Raw genomic sequence first — 25,198 nt, forward strand, 5'->3', positions numbered from 1 at the left:
GCAGTGTCGTTCAACTTAGAAATGTTTGACCATAGGAATTGAGGCCTTGTTTAGTTCGCGGAAAATTTTGAGAAATGATACTATAGCACTTTCGTTGTTATTTGACAATTAGTGTCCAATCAAAGTCTAATTAAGCTTAAAAGATTCGTCTCGTAAATTTCGTCTAAACTGTATAATTAGTTTTATTTTTTATTTATATTTAATGCTTCATGCATGCGTCCAAATATTCGATGTGACGGGAAATCTTAAAAAATTTTGCAAAATGAAAGGGAACTAAACAGCACCTGAGTTCCTCAAAGATGAAGTACAGTTCCCTCAGTACGTAGTGTATACCTGGCTATCCTATCCCGAAGGGAAGCATTACAGACCAAAGCGAAAATCAACTGAAACTACCAAAATGGCACATAACATTTTACACGGTTCTAGTTCATAGATAAACCATACCGTACATTGCAGTGTCGGTTCACTGGATCATCAGTCCAAGAGGTCTCAGCTGAGCTACAAGACTTTGATAAGACTATTTACAAGGCGTGAGTTGCCACTTGCTAGTTGCCACCCAGTTTTTTTACTTGCAAGCATGCTACAAGCTACCAATACCAGGCTACCTGGCAATCTGGCATGCTTTTCTACCAGGTGCTCCAATAAAGTTTTGATCCGCTGATGTCTCTGTCACGTGTGCGATGAGCTGCTTGGCACCTTCAACAGTTTGTGTCATACATTGCAAGCCCTTGTAGCTCTGGGCCTTCCATCCTTGGATTATTGTCGAAGCTGCAGTGAGGTAAGACTGGTTTAGAAAAGATGACGGGTAGGACATTTGTTTTGCTTATCTTGTTTTGCACATAGATAAGTTAATTATTTGAGTGATTTGTAAACTTTCACATAATCACATTACAGCTATCTCTAAGTGACAGTGACCAAGTGAGCAAGTGAAACTAGTCCATACATGTCCTCAAGAAATCAAAAGAAATAAACACATCGTAAACCATATGTGTCACTTAAACTTCATTGGGCATATAAATAAATCAAGTGGGCAATCTGTTGTGGACGCCTTCGTAGGGTGCCAATATAGGCACCGGCCCAGGCCCAGCCGTGGCTAGAGGGAGGGCTGGGCGGTTTAGAAAGTAGAGGAAGGGGAGGATTTTTAGGAGATTGATTTGGGTTTGTTAGGAAGGTGATCCTAATCTATAAAGGACACCAAGTCTTGTAATCAGAATTATCGAAGAAGGAATAAACCTCCCAAGGTGGGCGGGTTTCCCCTTCGAGGGTGGCTGCGAGCGTTTCTGCCGCTGCCGCCGGCGAACCACCCGCTGCACCACTTCCTCGCTATCCCCTGCATTCCAATTCCCAATCCAGCCTGTTACTCCACTCTCCCCTGCGATCTCCTCACCGTACACGCCCACGCCGTAACAATTTGGTATTGGAGACAATCATTATATATCTTTTTTTGCGAGGAGACAATCATTATATATCTAAGTCTGATACACAGATGGTATAATCCAAGAAAGATCACGGTAGATGCTGAGTATATTTTCTATCTAACATTCAGCAACATAAAAGATATCAGTAAACCTCATATCAGACATAAACTTAACTGAGGTTCCTCATAAAAACGACTTTGTAAATTCAAGTGGTATTAGTTTAAGGTTGTCATAATAGCATGGCTCCATGCTAATGGTCCTCGTTCTCTAAAATATGAAGAATATGCAGAAAGGGCAGAGGGCGGGAAGCAAGAAAATCAGTATTTAATGGTGAATTTACAAGGAGTTTGTAGATCATACTTGCTCAATGGCATGTGCTCAAAAGGCCCACTAGTTGGGATTGTGCCGCAAAGATCATTGTTTGAGACATCTCTGGAAGCATGCACATACAGGATGAGGTTATTAACATGTAAAGAAAGACATGCAATTCAGCAAATACATGACAGGAAGCTGAAAGACTTACATCACTTTGAGGTTAGAGATTTTTGTCAGTTCCCGTGGAACTGGACCAGTCAAGCGATTTTCATTAAGTCGCCTACAATGCAAGAACGTGAAAAGATGACATAAGACATGATTAAAATTATACCGAGTGCCACAGACTGTAAATATAGAAGGTGTGGTTGCATTGCGTTCGAACTAAAGTATCAGTTCTCACAGGAATACTAAGGATTTTAGCTTGCCAAGTTCTTTCGGTATGGTCCCTGTGATGTTGTTGTTATACAGGTCCAAGCTGATAAGGCTCTTCAGATTCCCAAACTCAGCTGGGATAGTGTCCTGAATATTATTTTTGTAGAGTTCTCTGCAACAATTAAGATGTAAGAATGATGTCAGAACACTTATACCAATGCAAATTTCAACCACAGTGGATTTTAAAACACTATTGAGAGTTTAGTGGATGATCAGTGCAGTGAGAGAGCATTAACTAAAAGATTAAGCATATATACAATAGAACACGATGAAACTATTTCTGTATCATAATGCACCACCTAAATGCTGAGTAATGAAATATCAGATGACAATAGCTGTAAACAAACAACTCCTGGAAAAACTACTGAATTTTCTGTTTCAAATGTTTCAAAACTCTGGTTTCCACAAATGGGATTGAGCAATGCCCATATACCAGCCAGCTAAACTGCAGACATGAAGGGACAAATGGGAGGATTTTTTTTTCTTTTGGCTACTACTGGTACCACTGCATGCATGTTAAGAAATACATGACATTTTGCCACTTGCCAGCTTCTTAAATTGGTTTGGTTTCTCTGCTATCAAATATCAGCAGCATTTTTCCTTAAAGTTCGAAATTGAGAGCTACAGTGCTTTTATACTGCCCTTCATAAAGGAATTATAATAGTGGAATATGATGTAATAAGACAGATCTTGTAATAAATATCCTATGTAATCCCACACCTACCACAGATAAGGAACAATAAAATATCAGTTAGTATAACTTTCCCTTAATTTAACTTACTGAGCAATTTTTATACAATGGATTAAACTAAAAATTAGAGATGGACAGTTCTCAAGTATTCAATCAGCCCTTTTGCTGGTGGACGCAATGTAACTGTTAGCACAGCAACAACAGTATAACAAGTTCCAAGTCCAAATCCACTCACCATCAAATGCAAATTGACCATGACATTTTCTTGTTTATCTGTTGTCATAGCATTTTTATTTTTATTTTTATTTTTGCAAATCAACTTTATGCACACCTTGACTGTAAAACTAAAAAGTAATGTTTTGTCATACTCACAGATATTGCAGGTGTTCAAGGTGACCTAGTTCAGGAACAAGACTGCCTGACAAATTTGAGTTACCCAAATCCCTACAAGATACACAAAGTGTCAGGAAGAAATGTACTTAATGAAACAAATAGAGTATAGCCAGTGGTCATGTCATACTCATTTCATACAGATAAATACAGAGACAAATACATGTGGCTGGTTGACCCAGCATTATTTGAGTGGGAAAAAACATAAGATGTCAATTAGGAGCATGGAGGCAATTTGTTGGTAACTTAAGACAGATTATGTCAGCAGCAGCACAGCAATTCCATAAACCCTTTTACCATAATGTTTACAAGTAGCTGGTGCTTAATTATACATTTCTACTACACAGAAATATTTGTATGGCAAATTTAGTGACCCAGGCATATATCATACATTGTGATGTACTATATATGATATGAACTTGTATAGACAGCACAATGAAGAGTCACAGTGTCTGGTCATTTCTTTGTTTTCTATAAAGAGAAAACTAACTAATACATTGATCCCAGTAGTCATTAAAACACAAACCAAAAAAGAAGGTGCTAGTTCCTAGTTTGCTACAGATAAATGATGACATATGAAAGCTGCATTAAATGAAACCATTTCCATGAAGCAATTGCTTTCAGCAACCCAAAATATATGATAGCAGCCTTTGGACCTGAATGTAGCAGTAGGCAATTTATGTGCACAATGAAAGTGGCAGCATCAAGCTGCAGGTAAACCCAAAGCTACAGTTGCATCAGCATCATTCTATAAGCATGCCATGAGCGTGTGATTACAGTAGATCTTGAACCAACATACAAGAAAAATCTATCTAGCTGAGTATACTTTTGACAATTATAGTGAGGGTAAAATTACCATTTGACTAGCATCTAGCCATTGAAGTGAGTGTTCTTTTTCCAAAAGGCAGAAATGAAACAAGACAAGGAGGTCCAGGGCCCTTAGGAATCGGTGACACGGCTCTTGTATGATTGCATGACTAGAATGTGAGTATTATTGACAAGCAAGTGGTCAGTCACTCAGCCAAAATTTATTGGGTTGGTTAATGCATAGTTCTATCACGGAACTTGCAGAAACATGAGGGCCATGGGATGAGCCTACCAACCCAATAGCATTACTATTTGCAAGCACATTCAACAACGGAACCAAGATTAACAGGAGCACCCGGGCGTGCCGCGTGCGATGTCAGGGAACCGAGGAGGGGGGCCAGGGAGCTCACACGCGGGTGACGCGGTTGTCGCGGTTGCAGGTGACGTGGAACCAGGTGCAGGGGTTGACGAGCGTGGGGTCCCAGCTCTGCAGCACGCCTCGGGGGTCCGCGAGCGCGCGCCGCAGGGCGTAGAGCGCATCGCCCTCCGAGTTGGACGCCAAGGCCACGTAGACAGGCGACAGCACCGCCGCCGCCGCGACCATCAGCACCACAGCCGCCGCCCCGGCCATGAGCTGGCTGGCTAGGGTTTCGACTCCCGGGAGGCGGCGGCGAAGGGGAAGGCCGGAAGGGGCGTGGGGAAAGTGGCGCGGTGGGGCGCGGCACGGCGGCAGTGACTAGCGAGAGTTGGGACAAGGAGCTCGGAAGTGGAACGGGTAAAGAGATTCTTTGCTGCTGCTTCTTGCTGCCTTGGATGGCTGGATCTTCTGCGGCGTGGGCTATCTATTACTCCCTCCCTCCATCCCACAAAAGGAATTCAAGTCTTGTTTATCAAGCAAACAATTTCGAATTTAGTCGACTAAAGCCTACTAATATTTACAATACTTAATAAGTATTAGTAGATTAAATTATAAAATATATTTTTATAATAAATCAGTTTAAAGATATATTCCCTCCGTCCTAAAAATAATGTAAATCTTGGTTCCCAAGGAGCCAAAGAATCTTAAATTTGACTAAATTTATAGAATATATTATCTACATTTGAATCTCCAATTAGATTTATTATGAAAATATATTTCATGATTAATCTAGTGATACTTATCATGCATTTTAACACATCAATGTTTTATATATATATTTGATTAAAATTAAGATTCTTTGACTCCTTAAAAAATGAGATTGAGTACATTTTTTTGAGATGGAGGTAGTAAATATTACTACTGTTTTCTATAAAACAACTTAAACTTAAAATTGTTTAATTCTTTACGAAGCAAGTTTTTCTCTTTTTTAACAGAACGGATATACCAACGTCGCTCGTCCAAGATGGCCTAGGCTTTCACTCATGGAAGAAAGTGTTGGGAAACGACGCCATCAACAGGAAAAGCGGCGCCCACGGGCGTCACCGTCGCCAAGGCTTTTGTCCAAAGATCCCCTAGCACCCCTAGCACAAATATCCGGCCAAGACTCCAAACCCTAGCCTGCTGTCACCACCATCGTCGCTGCCTTGCCATCCCACAGAAACCCTTCCAGAGGAGCATCGATGTGCCGGTGCATAGCTGCGTTGGCCACCACCCCCTCCAACTGGGCAATATGGAATCAGGCTTACCCTGCCACACACGTCACACCGATCGTCATCGCCGGCTCTGGCACTCGCAGCCGACGCTGCTGCCCATATTATGAGTAAATATTTTTATAAAAAAACTTATTTGGACCTACAAATGTTGATCTATTTTTTTATAAATCTAGTCAAACTTTAAAATGTTTGACTCCTCGAGAAGTTAGTGAGATATGCTTTTTTTGGGGGGGGGGGGGGGGGGGGGACTAGAGAAATAGAGAGTATGTGAATACGATCCTAAATCCTGCTACTTTTCTTTGCTGTATGTATTAAGGCTGACAACCTGTGGCTGCAGACCCTACAAAGGATCCTGACTAAAGATGGTAATTTTTACCCGAAACCCGATGAGTAATTACCTCATTAGGGCAAGGATATGGCTATATTTTTTACCCATGGGTAAGATAATGGGAAAAAAGCCTTACCCAACGGGTAAAGCAGGTAAGGGTATGGGACTGCATTGCCCGTACCCGTTAACCCATGGGTAAATTGAACCCGATTCAATATGCTAGAATCATGTGAAATTGGTCACTTGTTATCCAGTAATGATGGATTTATCTATTAGATTATTTGATTAGGTGTTCATGTAGCTCGTATGTTTGATGATTTTATTATTGATTTGTGATGCTTTGGTTGAAATTGGGAGCCTGGTATTAAAACATGTAATTTTTCTTTGCAAACGTTCTTGGAATCATGGGTAAGGATAACCCACGGGTTACCCGCATGGGTAAGGGTATGGGAAAAAAAAAACTCTTACCCGTGCATGCATATGGATAAATTAGCGGGTAAAATATTTTCTCGTGGGTAAAAGTATGGGTAACACATACCCAGCGGGTAATTACCCATTGCCATTTTTAATCCTGACCACTAGACAGTCAGCTCGGGCGCTACTTGTGATAAGTGATTACTCCTCACGTCTCCGTGCCCTAAAAGCTCTCTCTGGCTTGCTCGGCCGAAGGAGTAGCAAGAACATGCAATTTGACTGCAATACTATTTCACAATTTGGTTTTCAATGGTTATCTTATCAGGAGATTTGACAGGGCTGCCACAGACTTGATTTGGACATATCTGCACATACTATATAATCCAAATGGAAGGGGGTGTTCATGTAGCTTAGGCTGCTTAGCCATGTAGTTAACTGTTCAGTTCATGGTTCGTGATGTTATTATTACCAGCTGCTGTAAAATTCTCACTCTGTATGCCCCTGATTTGCAGCGAAACATGAGAGTGCACATTGATGTTGAACAAGTAGTGTTGAACAATAAGACATTTTCATATTTATTTTAATCCATAAAAATAACGCAATAAAAAGGAGAGTGAAGTCATGAATAACAAGACAGAAACACTTCATGATAAATGTTAACATGATGATAAGACAAATTATAGAGCCGAAATATATGTGAAACATTGTTTTACATAGCTGAAACATCACAGACATGATCACAAATATAAAAGATGTGTTCTCAAATATCAAGATCATGATAATCACAAAATTAAAAGGAACCAGAAAACCAGTACTAGCATAATCATCCAAATCAATCAAACAGAGCATGTTGAACATGAAAGCAGTATTGCCTAGGAACATCATGATATCGATAATGAAACTCAGAAAAGGGTGAAGAAGATTATACCCTGCGGCGGAGCCGCTCGCACCAGGAAAAGTCATGGTGGTGCTTTGCTGTTGTAGTCGTCCCGCTCGATGCAGTGCAGAAAAGGACGCCGTGAAGAAGCACCGCTACAGGTTGACCAGCGAGTAGTCGTGCCACCACCGACACTCCCCAAAAACGTAATCGCCCGTCTTCACCCGAGCAGGTGAAGCCCACGACGGAGACGCGTTCCGGAGGCCTACTCTTCCATCTCTGGTGCTCGCCGGAGGTGGAACGGGAAGAACTTGTGCTGCTGGAGGGTGGTGTACTTTGCCAAGAGAGCTTAACCGAGAGGGGAGGATTTGTTTTATAGGCAGAGGCCAGAAGACGAGAAGCCGACGGCACCGAGGGGTCACACCTCCCTTCTGCGGTGGAAGAGACGGAGACGGAGAGCCAGGAGTCACGGGAGTTACCAGAAACTCCTCAAAGGCCTCGCCCGCCCGTCCGCTCGCTCGCCGCCGCCCGCCTGCCTCGCCTCGCCACGCCACGCCACGCCCACGCCCACGCCCACGCCCACGCGCACGGGCTCGGGCCGGGCCGGGCGGCGGCGGCGGCGCGCGCGCGCGCGCGCGCGTGTGGCATCCAGGTGACCCACTTTTACTTCTCAAATAGATCGATCAATGATCAAGTATTTAAGTAGAGTCGTCTCTCGATTAAATTCCCATATGGTACAAAACCATTAATGTACATGTACGGACCATAGAGTTTAATAGAGATATTAAATAAATGGGCCAAGCCCATAATATCTAACAATATCTAACAATCCCCACCAAACTCTAGGGTACGCAGTTTGAAATTCTCAGAACCACATTCCTTTTATATACCAGTGTTTTGATGGAGACTGTTAAGTTGAACATTCATCTAGAAAGCTAGCTACACTCATCCACAACTGAACAATGGACAGAACCTTGAATTGACAGTTTTGTGCGAGATGAGTTTCACATAACCTCTTAACTGATACTAGGCTGCCAAGTGCCTTCCCTCTGTTTTGAAGCATATAAGTCACACTTCGAGGCCTTTTCATGAGCATCTAGAGATTACCCACATCTCATAGATTGTGACTAGCAATCGAGCTCATATAGGTGTGTTCCTTATAGGATGTTCTGTAGGACAACATCCCCGCTATACCAAGCCGCTCGGATCACATTAAGAATTTAAACATCCTGCCTAACAGTATTGGAGAGACGGTGCATCTCCAACGAACTGAGCTATAATCTAAGGGGTCTCTCCCTCAGTCAATCAACAGCTTGTTTCGCCATCCTAATTCACGGGATCTCCGATCACATAGGATAGGTTACCACTGTTGATGGCTCTATGTGGGTCTCAAACCCAGTTCCCTCGACGCACCTTCTATCACATTGCATGATAGACCCTTAGTGAATTGATCTGCCAGATTATTTGATGTATGGACATAGTCCAATGCAATTACTCCGGAGTTTCTCAGTTTTCTGACATTCTTCAAACGTCTCTTCACATGCTTTGTGGACTTCATGTTATCCTTAGAACTGTTTACCTTAGTGATCACAGTTTGATTATCACAGTTCATGGAAATTGCCGGGATTGGTTTCTCAACAATCGGCAAATCCATCAGGAGATCACGGAGCCACTCTGCCTCAGCACTAGCGGTATCCAATGCGGTCAGTTCTGCTTCCATTGTAGACTTCGTTAAGATAGTCTGCTTGCAAGACTTCCAAGAAACAGCGCCACCTCCAAGTAGAAACACGTATCCACTCGTGGCATACAGCTGATCCGCATCAGAAATCCAATTAGCATCACAATAACCCTCTAGTACCCTCGGATACCCGGAAAAGTGAATGCTGTAACTCATTGTCCCTTTCAAATAGCGCAGCACTCTCTCAAGAGCATTCAAGTGAGTATCTCCCGGATTTGACACAAACCGGCTCAGTTTGCTTACAGCGAACGAGATATCAGGCCTAGTTGCGCTAGCTAGGTACATAAGAGAACCAATTATCTGTGAATATCTCAATTGGTCTCTTGCAATTCTGTGATTCTTCCTCAAATGAATACTTGGATCGTACGGAGTAGGAGCAGGCGTACACTCATTGTACCCAAATCGGTTCAAGACCTTTTCCACATAGTGAGACTGCATAAGAGTTACCCCACCATTTCCTTCCTCCCTTGAAAGCTTAATGTTGAGAATAACATCAGCCTCTCCCAAGTCTTTCATCTCAAAGTTACTCGACAGAAAATCTTTTACTTCTTTAATCACATTTAGATTGTTGCCAAATATTAATATATCATCCACATATAAGCATAGTATCACACCATCACCACCACCAAACCGATAATATACACATTTATCAGCTTCATTCACAACAAAGCCGGCTGATGTTAAAGTTTTATCAAACTTCTCATGCCACTGCTTGGGGGCTTGCTTTAGGCCGTACAGGGACTTCAATAACTTACAAACTTTACCCTCTTGACCATTTGCAATAAACCCATCAGGCTGATCCATGTAGATCTCTTCCTCAAGCTCTCCATTTAGGAAGGCTGTCTTAACATCCATCTGATGAATGAAAAGACCATGTGAGGCAGCCAGGGATAGCAACACACGAATGGTCGTCAATCGAGCAACAGGTGAGTAAGTATCAAAGTAATCTTCACCTTCCTTCTGTGTATAACCCTTAGCAACAAGCCTAGCTTTGTACTTCTCAATTGTACCATCAGGCCTCAGCTTCTTTTTAAACACCCATTTACAGCCCATAGGTTTGCAACCAAATGGACGATCAACCACTTCCCACGTCCCATTGGACATAATGGAGTCCATCTCACTTTGCACTGCCTCCTTCCACATGTCAGAATCAGGAGAAGAGTATGCCTCAGAAATGGTTGTGGGAGTGTCATCCACGAGATATATAATAAAGTCTTCTCCAAAGGATTTTGCAACTCTTTGCCTCTTACTCCTTCGAGTGACAGTATTATCATCCTCCTCAGGATTTTGCTCAAGCTCATGAGTGTTATCATCAGCGTGTATATTTGATTCATGAAGTTCAGGAATAGAATCATGACTAGACATTCTAGATGCACCTATTTTCATTGGAAATTCATTCTCAAAGAATGTGGCATCTCTAGACTCCATGACCGTTCCAACAGCCATATCAGGAGCACTAGAATTTATTATTAAAAAACGATAGCCCACACTATTAATGGCATAGCCTAAGAAAACACAATCTACAGTTTTTGGTCCAAGCTTTCGCTTTTTGTTTATTGGCACATTCACTTTGGCCAAACAACCCCAAACGCGAAGATAAGAAATATTTAATCTCTTTTTCTCCCAATCCTCAAATGGAGTGATTTCTTTGTTCTTTGTGGGCACTCTATTTAGGACATGATTCGCAGTTAAAATTGCCTCACCCCACCATTCCTTAGATAAACCAGCTGTCTCCAACATGGCATTCACCAAGTCAGTTAGAGTGCGGTTCTTTCTTTCAGCAATCCCATTGGATTGTGGTGAGTATGGAGGTGTCCTCTCATGAATTATACCGTGCACCGCGCAAAACTCAGAAAATTCATTAGAGAAATATTCTCCCCCGTGATCGGACCGCAACCGTTTGATATGCTTTTCAAGTTGATTCTCAGCCTCGGCTTTAAAGGTTTTAAAATAATGTAATGCCTCATCTTTTGTTTTAATTAGGTACACATAGCAATATCGAGTGCAATCATCTATGAACGTTATGAAGTATCTCTTACCACCTTTTGTCAAAATTCCGTTCATTTTACAAATATCGGAATGGATGAGATCAAGTGGTGCCAACTCTCTCGCCACAGCTGCCTTGTGAGGCTTGCGAGGTTGTTTTGCCTCAACGCATGTATGACATTTGGAGCTTTTGGCAACGTCAAATTTAGGAATTAAATTCAAACCAGCTAAGCGGGACATGCAACCAAGATTAACATGACATAATCGAGAATGCCAAACATTCATCTCAACATTAACGTTATTAACGACATTATTCACTGCAAGAGGTAAAGTATCAACCAAAGACAAGCGGAACAAGCCTCCGCTCTCATAGCCTTTTCCAACAAAGGTTCCATACTTTGACATAACACATTTATTCGACTCAAACACAAGTTTAAAACCGTCTTGACATAGCAGAGAGCCACTAATAAGATTTTTCCTTATTGAGGGGACATGATGCACGTTCTTGAGTTGCACGGTCTTCCCCGAAGTAAGCTTCAGATCCACCGTACCAACACCATGAACACCAGCACGCGCGCCATTCCCCATCAGCAAGGCTCCACTCCTCCTGACCTGGTAAAAAGAAAACAAGGACTTATCAGCACACACATGTATATTTGCACCTGTATCAACCCACCAATCAGGTGAGGAACAAACTGTAAATGCAGATAAATTACCATACCCAGCAGCGTCTGCATCAGTCTCAATGGTGTTGACTGTCTTCGCCTTTGGTGGGGGCTTCCACTTAGCCTCAGGACACTCTCTAGAAAAGTGCCCAGTGTTCCCACAAGTGAAGCAGTTCATCTTTGCCTTGTCTAATCCCATCTTCTTAATATTACCTTTCTTGAAGAAGGTAGTGGATTTCTGCTTAAGCTCCTGCTGGGGCTTCTTCTTTTGTGGCTTAGGACGAAACTTTTGCACCACATGTGCACTAGTAGTCGCCTCACCATTCCCGCCCTTGCTCTTTCCCTTAACATCCTTTGCTCTTGCCTTGTCCTCAACATCAAGAGTGCCAACAAGTTCAGCAATGCTAAACTGCTGCCTCTTGTGTTTCAAGGTAGTAGCAAAATCAGTCCAGGAAGGTGGCAGCTTAGCAATAATGCAACCTGCCACGAACCTGTCAGGGAGAGGACAGCCGTACAGCTCCAATTCCTTCACCAGTCCCTGTATCTCATGAGCCTGTTCGACTATAGGACGGTTATCCACCATCTTGTAGTCATGGAACTGCTCCATGATGTACAGCTCAGAACCGGCGTCGGAAAGACCGTACCGGGCCTCAAGGGCTTCCCACACAGCTCTGCCAGTCGGGAGTGGTATATAGGCATCAACCAGAGAATCATTGATGATGCTCAACAGTGCAGCCTTGCACATGGTCTCAGCATGTCCCCAAGCCTGCTCATCCTCATCGGATCTCACAGTAGCAGACTGCTCATTGAGCACATGACCACAGCGCATGGCCGACAACCACAGAAGGGCTTTCTCACGCCACCTCTTGTAGTGAGTGCCCTCAAACGGCGTAGGCTTTAGCATGCCCGCAAAGCCAACAGATGAAAATGGCCTGAAATTACGTTTTTGGATTGTTGAACAATAAGGCATTTTCATATTTATTTTAATCCATAAAAATAACGCAATAAAAAGGAGAGTGAAGTCATGAATAACAAGACAGAAACACTTCATGACAAATGTTAACATGATAATAAGACAAATTATAGAGCCGAAATATATGTGAAACATTGTTTTACATAGCTGAAACATCACAGACATGATCACAAATATAAAAGATGTGTTCTCAAATATCAAGATCATGATAATCACAAAATTAAAAGGAACCAGAAAACCAGTACTAGCATAATCATCCAAATCAATCAAACAGAGCATGCTGAACATGAAAGCAGTATTGCCTAGGAACATCATGATATCGATAATGAAACTCAGAAAAGGGTGAAGAAGATTATACCCTGCGGCGGAGCCGCTCGCACCAGGAAAAGTCATGGTGGTGCTTTGCTGTTGTAGTCGTCCCGTTCGATGCAGTGCAGAAAAGGACGCCGTGAAGAAGCACCGCTACAGGTTGACCAGCGAGTAGTCGTGCCACCACCGACACTCCCCAAAAACGTAATCGCCCGTCTTCACCCGAGCAGGTGAAGCCCACGACGGAGACGCGTTCCGGAGGCCTACTCTTCCATCTCTGGTGCTCGCCGGAGGTGGAACGGGAAGAACTTGTGCTGCTGGAGGGTGGTGTACTTTGCCAAGAGAGCTTAACCGAGAGGGGAGGATTTGTTTTATAGGCAGAGGCCAGAAGACGAGAAGCCGACGGCACCGAGGGGTCACACCTCCCTTCTGCGGTGGAAGAGACGGAGACGAAGAGCCAGGAGTCACGGGAGTTACCAGAAACTCCTCCAATCAATTCGTCAGTTTCAAAAATAAAGGCCTCGCCCGCCCGTCCGCTCGCTCGCCGCCTGCCTGCCTGCCTCGCCACGCCACGCCACGCCCACGCGCACGGGCTCGGGCCGGGCCGGGCGGCGGCGGCGGCGGCGCACGCGCGCGCGTGTGTGGCATCCAGGTGACCCACTTTTACTTCTCAAATAGATCGATCAATGATCAAGTATTTAAGTAGAGTCGTCTCTCGATTAAATTTCCATATGGTACAAAACCATTAATGTACATGTACGGACCATAGAGTTTAATAGAGATATTAAATAAATGGGCCAAGCCCATAATATCTAACAATATCTAACAAGTAGCATGCTAATTACTGTCATGCGTAATCCATCGCAATAGTATACCTTGCCATAATTATATCATCTTTGTGTCCATCCGGGATCAAATTACCCGAAGGATTATTAATTAGCATGGCATGATTATTCTCTAGGCCTATATGCTGTAAATGTTGTCCTGCTGATAGCATGATAGCTACATGGCTTGCAACGAACTACAATATCTAGTCTTGCACGACAATGGCCATAGCGGTGTGGGGCATACAACGACGCGAGCATGACGATGACTTATTCTGGGCCGATATGGTGTAAATGTTGTTCTACTGATGGCATGGTAGCTACCTATATAGCTTGCAGCGAACTACGACATCTAGTCTTACATCAAAATGACTAGAGCGGTGTGGGACATCGTTGCCTCTGTTGGTAATAACGGCGTGAGCAGTGAAGATGGCTTATCGCCTTGACAACGGTGATAGTGGTACAACATGATAAACGACTAGGGGTGGTTGGTCCTTATGGCGTGGTCGTGGTTGTACACATAAGTTGTTGAGAGAAATGGTATAGAGCTATGAAGAGATGATGTTGTTTGGCATGTGTTGAGGCCTCAATCCATTCGGCCACCATGGTTAGTTGCATATAGCTGTTAGCTTAGTTAGTTGTTTGTAACAGAACCGACCAATTTATAAGAGCGCAAGTATGAAAGCAATCATCGGAGTGATCAAACTGTCATACTTGAACCCATATAACCCCGGTAGTCAACTAAAACCACGAAGGATTTCATACCAACTTGCATACAACTAAGATTGTAGTGATTCAACATAACAAGCCATATGTTACATCCATTTCACAAGTAGTTCACAAGTATCTCATACATCAGAGTTCACATAGTTATTACAATACGAGTTCACAAATAGCAGAAGCAAAGTAATTTGAGACCATCACACACACTTAGTTCAAATACAAGCCAGTTCCATAGTCATATCCAACAAAAGCAACATGATAAGATAACATAGAAGATCATGCCCATGATCTAGTCTTCATCCCCAGCAGGGTGGAGACAATACTTGCAGTAGCCGTTATAAAGCACGTCATCTGCAACAAGAGGGAATAAACCCTGAGTATGGGAATGTACTCAACTAGACTTACCCGTCGTAAACCAAAAATAAATGACATCAAGGAGTATGCAAGGCTTTATCAGTGGATCTCGCTTGACAACCATTTTGCATAAAAGCTTTAATGATACAAGAGCATAATTTAAATTATTAGTTAAGCAGCAAGTTATCAATATTAACCTGTCATCTAGATTAGCATATGTACTAGAGCAAGCACTTGATTAAACTCCAAACATTAGTAACCATATCCGGTATAATGCTGTAACATCATCATCATTTTAACTATCAAGTTCAATTAAGTGTCTCTATGTTGCCGCTGCTCAGTCAAGTTCTCACTATCCAGAAGAGACGGCGATTCGAATCGATTCCTACCCAGCTAGGGAATTATTCCTAACACAAACCCAATCAACCTGATCAGTGGTTGCCTCGGGTCACTTTTGGTACAACTCAGGAACAAATTTGTGGGTCCGCGCAGCGACACACTCTTAGGGAGTCCACTCTGCCAGGAAGTCAATCTCTAATCTCTCCTTTTGGACTTACGCCAATGGCTCCCCGCACATCCTTACTACCGCCAGAGTGCGCACTTTCACTTCTCGGCTTTCGGCCTGAGTTGAGCTACTCGGCTTCGCGGTCGGAACGAATTATCTGGCCAACTAAGTGATAGGCATGCGTTCAACATGACATGAGAACGTACAACGAATCGGTTCTTAACTGACACAGACAGGGATAGATCCACACCCAAGACTTCCTTGCCTTGTTGTTTCACTATCGACATCCCGCCCGATCTCCATTCATTATTAACACATGGTTATTTCTACGGTAGCAAATATAGCCAACCATGAACAGACATCATCCTATCTTGCAGGTGACAGGAAATCACCTGACTTTACCGGTCTAAGCGTGGCTAAGCTTTGATTCGCTCCTGGACCTAAATAGGATTCAGGGTACGTTTACTGGACAAGAAATAGATAGATATGCAATAAGTGCTTGCATCCAATTCCTATCACTTAATGCATCAAACATATAAGATACTCAAAGTAACATTTTCAAAACATAGGAGACTTAGAATGCTCCGGGGCTTGCCTTTCAGAAATGAGGAAGGTTGGTGATCGGGACACTCAAGGACTTCTTCGTTGGCTCCTTCTTCTGGGGCCTGCACCTCCAGCTCCTGAGCTTGTTGCTGCTCCTCCGGAAGGCTTTGCTCGAATTCCAGAAGCGTGACTCCCTCCGGAACACATATTGCATGCATATGCATAGCATAAGAGTCATGCATGCAAAAGCGATGGAAGGTGATGATGAAATGTACAGCCATTTTAAGACGGCCACATGAATGACATAATGATTCAAGATTAATATTTATTTTACTGAGTATATGCATATCTTTTCATGAAAGCAAGAACTACCCACTCACCAAACTCTAACAACCTAAGATAAAGTTGTTCATCTTCAGTAAGAGGTCTAGCACCTGTAACTAACAATTTATCTTAATTAGCCTAAGCCTCTAAATCATCACATCAACTCATATAAAGCAATCAAGTCCTTCACTGCATTCACATATTCAAGGCTGCAAACAGCAGCTGCTAGTTTAACTCATAAATGGAGTTGTACTAATCCAAAAGACATGAAACAAAACAATCTGGAAAGCTTATGAAATTGTCTACAATTCATATTTAAACATCTCAGCATAATTCCCAAGTTAACAAGGTCAAACAGGCACATTTATCAAATCTGGTCCTAAAATTCCAGAGAACTACAAGTTCTGAAGACTAACTTTGAACAGTCATAAATCACAAACTATTTGGACAAATACCATGAAAATTTAACACAAGCTAGTTAAGTGAGGTATCTACAACTTTGTTATAGACAAGATTCATAGCAAACCACATCTTCACCATGTAATTTGCTTAACTCTAAAATCTGTCCAGAAATTCACTATAAGTGAATTATAGTGAAAATAATATTTCACTACATACAAGAATGGTACTTTGAGCACTACCAATGTTACCAATAGTTAACATACATCAAATGAACACTAGAAAACATATTGGTCATTCCTAAATAAATTCTTTTCAAGCTTTTATTAATTTATTTAGATAATTAGGTTAAATAATAAACACATAGCCAAAATATACAGAAAATTCCATAAAAATTACAGTAGCTTATAAATGTTCCTAATAGTCCACTGTATAAATTTCACAGCATTTGAACAAGTATAACATCCTACACGAAAATAACAAGCTAGCAGAGCTTAAAATAGCATAAATAGGAAATCCTATTAAAAGGTGTCAAACAATAGTATTCATATTTTTCTTAGCTTAATCACAGCATAAGAACACTGTACAAAAAGTTTTATGCTTAAAGGATACATATTTTTACCATAAAAATAGCACAAGAATCTAGCATTTATTTAAGATAAATAGCAAACTCCTATTTCCAGCAAGATCACAGTGCAAAAAAAATTTCCTAGGTAGTACATGACAATACAAGACTAACAAAATTGGAATCACATTTTTAGCATTTTCCTAGCTCAAGTTATAGATTTTACAAGATCGAAACCATTTAAAAACATTTATCAAACTCTATTTGATTCTCCTAGAAAAATACAATAATTAGTGCATTTCATATTTTTATCAAATACTACACTTCATGAGGAACTCAACAACATTTGGTTCACTCAAATAGGATACTCCTAGCCCTATATATCATTTTCCAAAGTTAGCACGAAAATCTAAAAAAGAAATAACAAAACCTAGAACTACAGACACTAACACGCGGGGCCCAGTGATCAGTGGACCCCACTAGTCAGTCAAACCAGGGCAGGGAACGGCGATCGACCGGCGGTAGCTCATCGATGGCGAACCCTCCGGCGAAACCAACCCCACCGTGATGCTCCTCACACCCTCCCGCATCTATACGTGTAGGTGGTTGGAGCTGAGGTGCACCGGAGACAGCTCGTCGCCGGCCATGGCGGCACAGCGGTGCGCCGGCCATCTCCGGCCATGGCAAGTCCAGGCGAGAGGCGCTACAGCACCACGGTGACTACGCGGACCTACCTAGGCTTTCTAGGGTTAGGGTGGAGGCACCGACGAGGTTGCCCGCGTGCACGGCGGTGCGGTGGCGAGAGCACGACGGCGCTGTCCGTCGTGTTCAATGTCGGCGAAGCTACGTCTCACCGTGAGGTCATCACCGAGGCTAGATAACATCCTAAGCTAGTGCTAACATGAAGCAGGAAAGAGAATGGGGAAGGGAGCGGAGCGGCGACGAGCTCGCCGTGACGACAACCAAGAAGACAGCGAACTCCGACGAGGCGAGAATGGCAAAATTAGCCCTCACTGTAGCTCGTCTGGCCCAGCGACTAAGTCAAACAGGTAGAGAGGAAGATGGTGAGTCTACTTGCTAGCTGGAGGCGACAATGGCGCGGTGGCGAGGGAGCTAGGCGACCGCGACGCGCTCGACAGCAATGGCGGAGGCATGGCGCTTGGCTTCTGCGTGCACTGGCGAGGCGATGAGATGCGAATGAAGGCAACAACTGAACCAAAGGACGCATGGGGTTGAGGTGTCCGCGACGGCCTGACGAGTGGGGGCAACGCCGGCGTACGGCCTCCACTTGGTGCGAGCAGCCTGACGCCGGTCGGCCATGACGGCGTGGACACGACGGTCATCAGAGCCAGCAACATCGACTGACAGAGGTATTTCTCCCCCACCCCCTCCTAAATCCTAATCGGTGGCGAGTTAGCAAAATCCCCTTAAAACAAAGTTGTAGAGCTACATTTTTTCTTTAAAAAGCATCAGCTAATTCGCAAAGGATTAAGAGTTACATCAACCCAAAGTCAGCCACGTCAAACTATAAACTCAGTTATAACTTAGAAAATTTTCTAAGTTTGAAAAACAACATTTCAATGATTTTTGTGATCCAAATTCAAGCATATTAGGAGCTGAATTAGCCTATGACCCAAAAATAAAAGTTGTCACACTACTCTGGTACTACAACTTTGTTTTAGGGTGCACATCCATGCAAAGTTTCTAAAATGCAGCTCAACTCCAGTCAAACATACCACATAAAATGGGTACTTAACACTATAGGGATGACTTAGAGATCAAACTAGCCTTAGTTATGAATACCAAAGTGGTTCCTAATGACATTCTAAACATGTTTGAAGCATTCCTAAAGTTCCACAATCATCTCATACATTGATCACATGTAAATCCTAGGTCAAACTTAGCATATCATCACTTAGGAGCTTAATTAGGTAAAGTGATCCACATGAACATTGTTCCATTAAGTATCTTAAGTGTAGCTAAGGTATTTTAATGACCAACATCAACCACTTGCACTCAATCACACATGATCATAAGCATACCCATAGGAAAAACATAAAATAACAGGTCATATTTCACATGTTTCATATGTGAAAGCTCATATAGGAATGCTTGATGCTTATGCTAATGCAATGTGCAATTATACCAGCCTAACACCTAGGGTGTTACATTACTGATGCTGCTGCTTGACCCTTTTAGGGTTCGTTTGTTTGAGTCATTTCCGCCCCGGAACGAATCCTGCTCAACTCTGTTACATACAAATTAAATAGGTATTCCTGGCCGAAACAGTTCCGGGACCTCATTCCCCGGAACCGAACGGGCCCTTAAGGTTATTGTTGCTCGGTTGTAGACTCAACCCAGGAAACTACTTTTTAATATAATCAGCAGTTCTATTGTCGGATTGTTTTTTTAATAGATGATTCCAATCTCCTTTTCTTAACGAAGATGGTTTGAATCCTATCATGTCAGACGACCACTCAGTATAGCAGATGCTTGTGTCACGGCCCTGGCCACTCTGTAGACCTCATGCTGTACAAACTTCCACGACTCCGAAGTGTTGCTGCTCCGAGCGCTGGCTATTGCATTGGCTATACCGGGATAGATTGCAGTATCCCAGTCATTCTGATCTGAAGGTCCATACACCTATGGATGGGAACACTTACTGTTAGTATAACTATAAGCCGTGTGTACGAGCCTTATGCAATTTCCAGAGAGGAAGGTGAGTGCTTTGCGCATGAGTATCTGCTCACCAGATGCTTAAACCATTCTAGCTTGAAGATGCCTTCCCTGCTAGTGAATGCTCGCTCGGTCTGCATAAGCCGGTCATTGAGCTGTCGGATTTTCAGTGAATCCTTGTTCAGCTGCTTGCTCAAGAGTTGCTTTTTAAGTTCCTGAAAGTGCCCATGTCTCTTAGTCATCACAGTGCACAAAACGCAGTATGGTAGACTGTAAGTTCTGCATAACTCGAGCAGCAATTCTCAAGTGAAAGTACCTTTTGTTCGCTATTCACTTTGGTAGCTGCCGCTCTGAGAGTTCTGATTGAGTTGTACAGTGGGGAACAAGTGACAGTTGTTCCCTTCACTTCATTCTCTACCGTCTTTGTGTATTCCTGCCACCGGAAGAAATTTAGGGCTTCGTCATGTTTCCATAGCAACAAGGACATCTATGTTAATTTTCCTCTGTCCCCTGTGTCTGAGTGGCTCTACTGGCCTACAGAAGGTCAGAAGCAGCATTTTGTGAACACTGGAGACTGTCTTACCTCAAGCTCAATTGCATAGGACATGTAATTGAAGGGTAGGATCTCTTCATTTGCCAACCTCAAAGCCATCATTCCCCATATGCTAGCAGCTGCAAGATGAAGAATCTTGGTTTATCGTGTCGTAGTGGCGCAGATAACACCTCAACTAATATTCTGCACAAAAACAGTATCATTGAGCAGACCTGCCACATGCCTACGGAACCCAGGATCTCCGAATTTTGCCATCCATATGTAGTCATCATATAAGGAGTGGTAAACCGGATATCCTGGTCCTACAAAAGCAAAAGTGCCCAGGAAAGTTCATTGAAAAATACAAGAGTCACTGAGCAAGCAAATAGCAAATAGCAGGGGCATTACCTTCACCAAAAATTATATTCATCGAAGGAATACCAACATGTTGGACGAATGCTGAATAGTCTGATCCTCCATCACCTAGTCTTAGAACCTTAATGCAGGAGATACGTAGTGAATAGTGAGTAATGTTATATAATTTGTCAGGAAGTAAAAGTGGTTTCCCCTCCTGAAACCACATAATTCTTGAGGGATGGAACTGACACTCAAAGGAACTTGTAGCTTGATAACAATGCAATCACTATATAATAGTGACAACTAAATGGGTCCTCAGCACTACATAGAGGGTAGACTGTTGGATAAGCAAGTTGCAACAACTCACCTGGGGAGGAATGCTCGATTTAATCCATGAATCATACACAGTCTGAGATGAATTATCCGGATCTTGAACCTTCACAATTTGACAAAGAGCAGTTAAAATTTTGGGCATCTTAACAAGGAAAATACTATATTCATATTGTTGACTACTAACATGGAGACCAAAAGCAAACAAAGTTAACTATAGTATCATGTTTTCCCTCTTCCTGGGTATGCTATTATCACTAGTTTCAGGTAGGACGGACATACCACTTTAGTTACTTGCTGAAGTAACTCGTCGAGTTGGGGAGTAGTAGAAGGCAGGAATCCTGGACCAACGACTGAAACGTCAATATTCAGATAAGCAACAGCTCTAGAATATAACATCTCCCGGTTTTCTTCAACCCATTCAGTAGATCCTGTCTGAGTAAATTAAATGCAAATGTGATCAATCTTGCTGTTTTAAAGACGGACAAGAGTGGTTCAGAGATAGAAACACACCAGTCCGTATTCTTCCGCATCCCAACTACAGAAGATAATGGTTCTTCGAGGTCTCCACCCTTGCTTTTGCAGCATTGAAAACCTTTGAGCTAACTAGATGGACAAAGAGTGAAATAACATGTTATGAGCCAGATAAGTAGCAGATTGTGTATCTGTACAGTACAATATTGAGGTCAGGCATAGAAACATGAAATGGAACTAAGGTTCAGTCACTTCAGCTAACTATTCAGAGAACATGGCCTTTTAAAAAAAACGAACATGGCAGGAGTTCTGCCTTTTAATTAAGAGGAAGCAGTTTTATGTACAAGACACGGCCAGAAGACCTGGGCCACAGATTTCCTCAAAAACAGAAGGGGAGGGGTTAAAGCCCCAGCAACAAATGAAGACCTAGGCAAGACACCTAGCGCTAGGTATTAAACAAGGACATGGCTAGTACCTGCTCTAAACTACTGTAATCAGTATTCTGGCATAGTAGGTAAACAAAAACAAAGCGTACTAAAGTATACCGAAGACATTTTGTAACTAATGACTACCTCAATCATAGCTGTTGTTCCACTGTTGGGATCGGATGCACCAAACGTCCAAACATCATGATGGTTACCAAGAATGACATATCTGGATCACAGAATGTTAAAAATTCTCAGTTCAGTCACATATTTGGCAGAAAAGGGCATACCTAGTGCAGAGAGCTCCCGCTCTGTGCGGGGTCTAGGGAAGGGTGTCAGTGGCAAGCCTTACCCTCGCTTGTGCAATGCGAGGAGACCACGACTCAAACCCGGGACCTTCTGGTCACAGGCGGTAAGACTCTACCGCTTGCACCAGGCCCGCCCTTCAAAAAAAAAAATATTCAGTGTGGTTAAATTGTGCGAACGCCTATATGCAGATAAGCAGATTGATACTCCTCAATATTTGTTTAAACTCTGAGTACCTCGGAGGCTAGGACTGAGTCTAATTGTTTGTTTTTGTTTGTTAAAAAAAAGTTTGCTTTCAAGGAAATCCTTTTACAGTCATGAGAGGCTGAGAGATACTACAAGAGCTACCCATCTAAAATGAGCCTTCAGTGAAAGAGTTTCCAATAAATTAAAAGAATAAAAGAGCTTGACCTTATGCATCTGGTTCTTAATTGTGCTTAGCTATTTTTTTTCTCTTGAAGCAAAGATTTTCATAGCTACTGTACATTACAAGGAAGGCCAACAAATGGTCATCCCAAGCCAACCTGAACATGTATGAAAAGTCGGAGTGGTTGAATGACATAGTATATGTCTTTTCCAAAATAATGATGTACCTGCAGAACTTTCCGATCTGCAAGTGGACCCTATCCTCTATAGGATATGCTAACAGGTTTAAAAAATTAAGGAGTATACATGATTATAGAATTTTGTAGTACCACGCGTCCATGCCGTGCACACCTTGATAGGACACCTTTTTTTCTTCTATATATAATAAATTCCTTATTAGCTTTCTTTTCTCTTCTATAATTCCTTATCAGATACTTCCATTTTTTATATTTGTATAACAACGAGTTAAAATGCATGAGCAGTCCACAAACTTGTCAAGGATGCCACTTAGTAGGTTCATAAACTTTGAAAATACATTTCTAGTCTCTAAATTTGTTAAGTTATGCACCGCAATGGTCGCTATGGTCCACAAATAGACTTACCATGTACCATTTTACAATTTCATATCACTTTTACAGACTCAGAAATACATTTTCAAAGTTCGTAGATCCAAATGACACCTAAATTTAGAGTCCCCTCTTTAACCTTCTATAATCTAGTATATAAGGTCAACGACAGCACTACAAAAGTAGTGCTCTCAACTGCCCAAGTATGCTGCGTGAACTTCACAGGTTTGACAAAACAGAAAGATGCAACGTCACATTCCACCAAGAATTTGTTACCTAATAATAACAAGATAAAAAAAAGGAATTAGTTACCTATCGGGCTCTTCGGCGCCTTCGATAATGGCAAAGACATTCTCAATCGTTGCCATCGTTGCCCTGTTCGTTTGGGTTGGTTTGGCTTATAAGTCATGACTGAAAGTTGGCTGATTTGGTGTGAGAGAAAAATACTGTTCGTTGGCTGATAAGCCATGGCTTATAAGCCAAATAGGACCTAGCGAACAGGCTGCCCTATCATTCCCCTGCAAAATCCAAAACAATAGCGTCAAGCCCCAAGGCAATGAACCGAAAAGACGGAGGTGCCTCGAATCGAATTGTACAAACCAGATACGTTAGGTTCAAAACTGGCGGTACACGGGGCTGCCCTCTCGGCCCTGCCAGTCCGCCGGCGCCACGGCCCCGCCCATGGCTCTGTGTATCTCCATCGCGTCCTGAGCCGACACCGGCAGCGCCGGGATGAGCGGCATGTCATCGGTGTTCATGGCCTCCTCCACGCTGACGCGCTCGCAGCCCTCGGACGACGCCCACTTCAGCGTCGTCGGGTCGCCCACGCCCCGGAACAGGCTCCCCACCTGCACGCCGCTGAGCGGCAGCCACCGCGAGTAGGGGAAACACCGCTCACCGGGTGCGCCGCCGTACTCCAGCGGGTCAGTGTACACAGCCGCGGCCGCGGCGCCGGCGGCGCGCGCGTTGTGCGCGATGTCCTCGCAGTGGATCCTCCCGTACCGCGCGAGCGCGACCTTACCCGCGACGTCCACGCCGCGGGAGGCGAGGTAAGTCCTCCTCGCGGCCGTAGTTGGCGTACACGGCCTCCGCGGAGACCGACCCGGAGGCCGCGTAGGCGTAGAACGTCGGGATGGTCTCCGCCGCGGCGGCTGCGTAGGGGTCGTTGGGGTAGGTCTCCTGCTTCAGGGAGAAGGAAGTGACGACGCCGCGGCCTGGCGCCGAAAGGGAGAGGGAGCGGTGGACGGGGTAGGAGAGGAGGACGGAGTAAGGCGTGATGTGGGCGGGGAAGGAGAGCGCGTCGAGCACGTAGCGGGCGGTGAGGGCGTTGGCCTTGGTCCCCGCGACGTGCGGGTGTAGAGTGAGCGCTCGTAGGTGCGAGGCGGCGGTGTCGTTGGATCCGAGGGAGAGGTAGAGCGCCTCGTAGTTCGGGACCGGGTTGGGCGCAGAAGAGGAGCACCGCGAGGGAGGCGCCGAGGACGGCGAGCATGGAGAAGAGGCAGAGGAAACGGCCGCGCGGGTGGGGTTTTGCCAGCGGCGGCGAGGGGGCGAGGAGCGAGGCCGTGTCGGGGCGGGACATGGCGCCGGAGCTGGTGGGTGGTGTGCTCTGCTGTGGCGAGCGGCGGCTAGGCAGGTAGAGCGGCGGGTGCTGTCCACTCCGCGCACGCCGGACAGGAATTCACTCCGCTGGACTGTTGCTGTCAAGCCAACACTGGAGAATATGCAAATCGCGGTACCTTCTTCTTTTGAAAAGGAAATCGCCGTAGATTGGATGCAGAGGATCCGTTCGCGTTCGTGCTCCACGGTTTTCGCTTTTACACATTGTGAGCAGTGAGCGTGCTCCGTTCCCCGTTGACGGGATGCTTGTGGTTTGTTGTGAAGCAGGTGTCATAGTGGTACGTGGTGCTACCACTACGTGTGTGTCTGGCTGGACCGTTGACCCTGTTTAAAAGGC

General features: G+C 43.8%; 1 protein-coding gene and 1 pseudogene across 1 annotated transcript; both read right to left on the reverse strand.

The window, feature by feature from the left end:
* Positions 1 to 381: 381 nt before the first annotated feature.
* Positions 382 to 4,873, reverse strand: LOC136458100 (leucine-rich repeat protein 1-like). The gene is made up of 6 exons (XM_066458097.1): positions 4,464 to 4,873; positions 3,229 to 3,300; positions 2,134 to 2,277; positions 1,942 to 2,013; positions 1,779 to 1,850; positions 382 to 768 (listed from the first exon to the last, which is right to left on the reverse strand). The coding sequence occupies exons 1-6, from the start codon at positions 4,682 to 4,684 to the stop codon at positions 699 to 701; spliced, it is 651 nt and encodes a 216-aa protein (XP_066314194.1). The 5' UTR covers positions 4,685 to 4,873; the 3' UTR covers positions 382 to 698.
* A 14,331-nt stretch (positions 4,874 to 19,204) lies between these two features.
* On the reverse strand, positions 19,205 to 24,943 carry LOC136455946 (probable glutamate carboxypeptidase LAMP1; annotated as a pseudogene).
* Between the last annotated feature and the right edge of the window lie 255 nt (positions 24,944 to 25,198).

This window comes from Miscanthus floridulus, chromosome 6 (genome assembly GCF_019320115.1).
Source record: "Miscanthus floridulus cultivar M001 chromosome 6, ASM1932011v1, whole genome shotgun sequence".
In the NCBI taxonomy this organism is placed as follows: domain Eukaryota; kingdom Viridiplantae; phylum Streptophyta; class Magnoliopsida; order Poales; family Poaceae; genus Miscanthus; species Miscanthus floridulus.

Excerpts from the sequence above, each read along its gene's own strand:
- LOC136458100 (XM_066458097.1), bottom strand. The coding sequence starts at position 4,684 with ATGGCCGGGGCGGCGGCTGTGGTGCTGATGGTCGCGGCGGCGGCGGTG. Across the intron at positions 2,278-3,228 it reads CTTGAACACCTGCAATATCT|AGAACTCTACAAAAATAATA; the intron begins GTGAGTATGACA and ends TAATTGTTGCAG. Across the intron at positions 769-1,778 it reads GAGCACATGCCATTGAGCAA|CTTCGACAATAATCCAAGGA; the intron begins GTATGATCTACA and ends ACCTCACTGCAG.